Raw genomic sequence first — 6,392 nt, 5'->3', positions numbered from 1 at the left:
GCAAATCTTGTCACGGTGTTATTAGGCCATCTGTGAGAACAATTGGTTGATGCTGAAGTGTTCACAAATATTTTAGTTTGGCAACTTGACTGGCCTAGGTGAGGGCCTGATGGTGATGTTGAACAAACACAAGTCTCTGCATGCTGTAGAGAAACTTCAAATGCCATGTTATTAGTCGTTGAATGGGGATCAGTACAGGTGATATTGGGATGTGGAGCAATTGAGACATTATTTCTGATCTGTTGGCCAGCAACCAGTAATATCATCATTTTATTACTTATTTTACTTATTTTATTTGTATAGCCCAATATCACAACAGAGTGTCTCATAGTGCTTTACAAAGTTCACTGAAATAAACAAGTGTAAGCGAACAAACAATCTAATAAAGAGTCCAGCAGTCGATGAGGCCAGTGGATCAGTCCGATGGATCAGTCCGAGGCATCACCTGCCCTTTATGACCCTCCTTCTTCGGGAAGGAAAAACTCAAAAAACCCAGTGGGAAAAGAGAAATCTCCGGGAGCACCACAGTGAAGGAGAGATCCAGCTCCCAAGGACAGACAGGCCTGTAGCCTTGGACAGACGCACATCCATTGGCTGATGGAGAACCACATCAGCGGGACCAGGACCAGGATCCATAGGAACCGAGGAAGAGGAGGATAGAGAATAGAGGAGCTCAGTGCACCATAGGAGTCCCCCGGCAGTCTAAGCCTATAGCAGCATAACTAGGGGCTGGTCTAAGGCCTGATCCAGCCCTTAAATATATGCTTTGTCAAAAAGGAAGGTTTTTAGTCTACTCTTAAATGTAGAGAGGGTGTCTGCCCCCCCGAACCCAAACTGGAAGGAGGTTCCACAGGAGAGGAGCCTGATAGCTGAAGGCTCTGCCTCCTGCACTACTTTTGGCGACTTTGGGAGCCACCAGTAGACCTGCATTCTGGGAGCGCAGTACTCTAGTAGGGTAGTACGGTACTATAAGCTCTTTAAGATATGATGGAGCCTGACCCTTAAGAGCCTTGTAGGTGGGGAGAAGGATTTTAAACTCTATTCTAGATTTTACTGGAAGCCAATGAAGAGAAGCCAGTACAGGAGAAATGTGGTCTCTTCTTTTAGTTGTCAGAACACGAGCAGCAGCGTTCTGGACCAGCTGGAGAGTCTTTAAGACTTATTGGGGCAGCCTGATAATGAGTTACAATAGTCCAACCTAGAAGTGACAAATGCATGGACCAATTTTTCTGCATCGTCTGTGGATATGATGGGCCTGATTTTGGCAATATTACATAGATGGAAAAAGGCAGTTCTAGAAATCTGTTTAATGTGTGAGTTAAAGGACAAATCCTGATCAAATAAGACTCCCAGATTCCTCACAGTGGAGCTGGAGGCCAGATTAATGCCGTCCAGAGCAGTTATGGTAGTAGAAAAGCTGTCTCTGAGGTGTCCGGGGCCAAGCAAAATAACTTAAGTTTTATTTGAATTTAGCAGCAGAAAGTTGCTGCTCATCCAGGACTTTGTCCTTAAGGCAGATTTGAAGTTTAGCCAACTGATTGGGTTCATCAGGCTTTATTGATAAATATAATTGTGTATTGTCTGCATAACAGTGGAAATTAATGGAGTGCTTCCTGATAATATTACCCAGAGGAAGCATATATAAAATAAGGAGTATTGGTCCAAGCACTGAACCTTGTGGAACTCCATGTCTAGCCTTAGTGTGGACAGAGGATTCATTGTTAATATGTACAAACTGAAATCGATCCAGTAAATAGGACTTAAACCAGCTTAATGCAGTTCCTTTTATACCAATGAACTGTTCCAGTCTCTGTAACAGGATGTGATGGTCAATGGTGTCGAAAGCAGCACTCAGGTCTAACAAGACCAGGACAGAGAGAATGGCATCTGTCTGATGCCATAAGGAGGTCGTTTGTAACCTTCACCAGTGCTGTCTCTGTGCTGTGGTTCGCTCTAAAATCTGACTGAAAATCTTCAAATAGACTATTAGAGTTTAAAAAATGACACAGCTGATTAGCTACGACTTTCTCCAGGATCTTGGAGAGAAAGGGAAGGTTGGATATAGGTCTATAGTTAGCTAACACACCTGAATCAAGAGTAGGCTTTTTCAGGAGAGGTTTAATTACTGCTACTTTATAGGACTGCGGTACATAGCCTGTTAGTAAAGACTGATTTGTCATATCCAGTAAGGACGTTAATTAGGGGCAGGACCTCTTTAAGGAGTCCAGTAGGAATGGGGTCTAGGAGACATGTTGACGGTCTAGATGAGGAGATTATTGAGGTCAATTCAGCAAGATCAATTGGAGAAAAACAGTCCAAGTACACATCAGGTGTAACAGCTGTTTCCATGATTCCTAGGTTTGAAGTTGGACCAGACCCTGTTGAGGGCAGGAGGTGCTGAATTTTGTCCCTAATAGTTAGAATTTTATCATTAAAGAAGCTCATGAAGTGATTACTGTTGAGCTCTAAGGGAACACAAGGATCAATAGAGTTCTGGCTCCTTGTCAGCCTAGCTATTGTGCTGAAAAGGAATCTAGGGTTGCTTTTATTTTCTTCTATTAATGTTCAGTTTCAACACCATAAGCCAAAACAAGGTCAAGAGTGTGATTAAAACAGTGAGTTGGTTCATTTACACTCTGGGAGAAGCCAATTGAGTCCAGTAGTGAGACAAAAGCAGTGCTGAGATTATCATTATCCACATGAATATTAAAATCACCTACTATAATCACTTTGTCCACATTAAGGACTAAATCTGATAAAAACTCAGTTAAGAATTCAGAGTACGGGCCAGGAGGGCGGTACACTGTGACAACCAACACTGGTTTTAGAGTTTTCCAGGTTGGGTGTGAAAAACTAAGAACAGGGTTTTCAAAGGAGTTATAATTAAGTTTGGGTCTAGGTTGGACTATTAAACTAGAGTTAAAGATTGCTGCAACTCCACCTCCACGTCCAGAATCTCTGGGAATATGAGTATTAGTATGACTGGGAGGAGTGGCCTCATTAAGGCTAACATACTCCTCAGGATGTAGCCAGGTTTCAGTCAGACACAATAAATCAATATGATGGTCAGATATCAGATCATTTACTAAAACAGCTTTGGATGGCAGAGATCTGATGTTTAAAAGTCCACATTTAACTCTCCTGTCCTGTTTCATAGTGCCAGTGGTATTAACTCTGATTAAATGTTTATGCTGAACTCCTCTCCTGTTGGACTTAATAGATCTAAATGGTCTGAGTGGTCGGGGGACAGACACAGTCTCTATAGGATGTTGGGTGGGTGACTGTTCTAATGGCGGAGCAGAGAAGTGTGTAAGACTGCAGCTCTGCCTCCTGGTCTCGACTCTGGATTGTCAGGTTTTAGGACTAATAAACTTCGCCATATTTCTAGATAAGAGCGCAGCTCCGTCCAAAGAGGGATGGATGCCGTCTCTTCTAATGAGACCAGGTTTTCCCCAGAAAGACTGCCAATTGTCTATGAAGCCCACATTGTTAGCTGGGCACCACCTCGACAGCCAGCGGTTAAATGATGACATGCGGCTGTACATGTCATCACTGGTCAGGTTGGGCAGGGGACCAGTGAAAACTACGGAGTCCGACATTGTTTTAGCAAAGTTACATACCGACTCCACATTAATTTTAGTGACCTCCGATTGGCGTAATCGGGTGTCATTAACGCCGACGTGAATTACAATCTTGTTAAATCTACGTTTAGCCTTCGCCAGCAGTTTTAAGTTTGACTCTATGTCGCCCGCTCTGGCCCCCGGGATGCACTTAACTATGTTCGCTGGTGCCGCTAGCTTCACGTTCCTGACTATGGAGCTTCCAATGACCAGAGTCTGTTTCTCAGCGGGTGTGTCGCTAAGTGGGGAAAATCGGTTGGAAACCTGAAGGTGGTGGTGCACCGTGGGCTTCTCCTTGGGACTATGTTTCCTCCAGACAGTCACCCAGCCGCCCTGGTTTCCCGGCTGCGCGGGAACCGCCGGGGGAGTAGGAGCTAAGCTAGGTCGGCCCGCACCGGCTACTGGGGGCTGGCTAGCTACAGCTACAGACTTATGCTCCATGGTGCGGAACCGTGTCTCCAACTCACTAAGCCTCGCCTCCAGTACAGCAAATAAACTCCATTTATTACAGGTACCAGTTTCACTAAAGGAGGCCGAGGAGTAACTGAACATATGGCACACTGAGCAGGAGACTGAGAGGGAGAGAGAGAAGCCATTGCAGTGGTTTTAGTTTTAAGAAGCTAGCTAGTGATTTAGGTAAAAACTACAGAAATAACGAGATTATCACCACAAGAAGTGAGAAATGTGTGCAGGTTTGTAAATTTAAATGTACAGCTGGTGGTTAAGACAGTAAAACGTGAAAATAGATCCAGTGGAGAAAAAGGAATGAGAGACGCTGTTGACAGCGCAATACACGGAAACTCCGATAGCCGGAAATGACGCTTACCGTAACAGGAAAGAGGAGACTGAGCACACACTGAGGCTGTGTGTGCAGCCTCAGTGTGCGCTCATACTCCTCAGGATGTAGCCAGGTTTCAGTCAGACACAATAAATCAATTTCATGGTCAGATATCAGATCGTTTACTAAAACAGCTTTGAATGGCAGAGATCTGATGTTTAAAAGTCCACATTTCACTCTCCTGTCCTGTTTCATTGTGCCAGTGGTACTAACTTGGATTAAATGTTTAAGCTGGACTCCTCTCCTGTTGGACTTAATAGATCTAAATGATCTGAGTGGTCGGGGGACAGACACAGTCTCTATGGGATGTTGGGTGGGTGACTGTACTAATGGAGGAGCAGAGAAGCGTGTAAGACTGCAGCTCTGCCTCCTGGTCTCGACTCTGGATTGTCAAGTTTTAGGACTAATAAACTTCGCCATATTTCTAGATAAGAGCGCAGCTCCATCCAAAGTGGGATGGATGCCGTCTCTTCTAACGAGACCAGGTTTTCCCCAGAAAGACTTCCAATTATCTATGAAGCCCACATTGTTAGCTGGGCACCACCTCGTACATGTCGTCACTGATCAGATTGGGCAGGGGACCAGAGAAAACTACGGAGTCCAACATTGTTTTAGCAAAGTTACACACGGACTCCACATTAATTTTAGTGACCTCCGATTGGCGTAATCGGGTGTCATTAACACCGACGTAAATTACAATCTTACCAAATCTACGTTTAGCCTTCGTCAGCAGTTTTAAGTTTGATTCGATGTCGCCCACTCTGGCCCCCGGGATGCACTTAACTATGTTCGCTGGTGCCGCTAGCTTCACGTTCCTGGCTATGGAGCTTCCAATGACCAGAGTCTGTTTCTCAGCGGGTGTGTCTCTGAGTGGGGAGAATCGGTTGGAAACCTGAAGGTGGTGGTGCACCGTGGGCTTCTCCTTTGGGCTATGTTTCCTCCGGACAGTCACCCAGCCGCCCTGGTTTCCCGGCTGTGCGGGAACCGCTGGGGGAGTAGGAGCTAAGCTAGGTCGGCCCGCACCGGCTACTGGGGGCTGGCTAGCTACAGCTGACTTATGCTCCATGGTGCGGAACCGTGTCTCCAACTCACTGAGCCTCGCCTCCAGTACAGCAAATAAACTACACTTATTACAGGTGCCCGTTTCACTAATGGAGGCCGAGGAATAACTAAACATGTGGCACACTGAGCAGGAGACAGCAGGAGACTGAGAGGGAGAGAGAGAAGCCATTGTAGCGGTTTTAGCTTTAATAAGCTAGCTAGTGATTTAGGTATTAAGCTACAGAAATAACGAGATTTTCACCACAAGAAGTGAGATATGTGTGCAGGTTTTAAATTTAAATGTACAGCTGGTGGTTAGGTTAGTAAAGCGTGAAAATAGACCCAGTGGAGAAGAAGGAATGTGAGACGCTGTTGATAGCACAGTACACGGAAACTCAGATAGCCGGAAATGACGCTTACCGTAACAGGAAGCTCACAGGAGAGCCGTCTCACAAGACGTCGAGGATCCTGTCCGTGAAATGCCATGAGTCTTTACAAGGACTTAACCGGTTTAAAGTGGAGCTTCAGTATGCTCTTTCCATACATAAAGTTCATGCACCTGTCACGAGCCGACTTGATCTCGATGTGAATACTTTTGATGTATCCTTTAGATACTGGTAAGTAATGAACGGTGTTATACCTAACGTTCACCACGTCTCCAAAATCCCCTTTCACGTGGACGATACCCAGCAGAGGTGAGTGACTGTCGCCCACCTGCTGATACTGAATGATATCTGTGTATACAAACAGGTTATAAATCCCTATGCTCAGATCGCAGGGATAAGGAGCTCTGCGGTTAGAGAGGGTCCACCATTCTCCTATTTTCATTCCCAGCAGATAGGCCAGGGGGGCATAGACGCGTATTTTGTACTGACCACTGCCTTTGGTCACGT

General features: G+C 45.4%; 1 protein-coding gene and 1 pseudogene across 1 annotated transcript; both read right to left on the bottom strand.

Annotated features, from left to right (window-relative positions):
- Positions 1-3,380: 3,380 nt before the first annotated feature.
- On the bottom strand, positions 3,381-4,112 carry LOC139208897 (uncharacterized; the record flags this gene model as incomplete). Its single annotated transcript, XM_070838669.1, has 1 exon — positions 3,381-4,112. A coding segment is annotated over exon 1 (681 nt), but the record flags the coding sequence as incomplete, so codon positions are not given.
- Positions 4,113-4,860: 748 nt separating this feature from the next.
- Positions 4,861-5,689, bottom strand: LOC139208586 (uncharacterized; annotated as a pseudogene).
- Between the last annotated feature and the right edge of the window lie 703 nt (positions 5,690-6,392).

Source organism: Pempheris klunzingeri, chromosome 10, assembly GCF_042242105.1.
Source record: "Pempheris klunzingeri isolate RE-2024b chromosome 10, fPemKlu1.hap1, whole genome shotgun sequence".
Classification (NCBI taxonomy): Eukaryota; Metazoa; Chordata; class Actinopteri; order Acropomatiformes; family Pempheridae; genus Pempheris; species Pempheris klunzingeri.
Note: the sequence above shows the minus strand (reverse complement) of the source record. Positions and strands in the feature narration are given on the sequence as shown.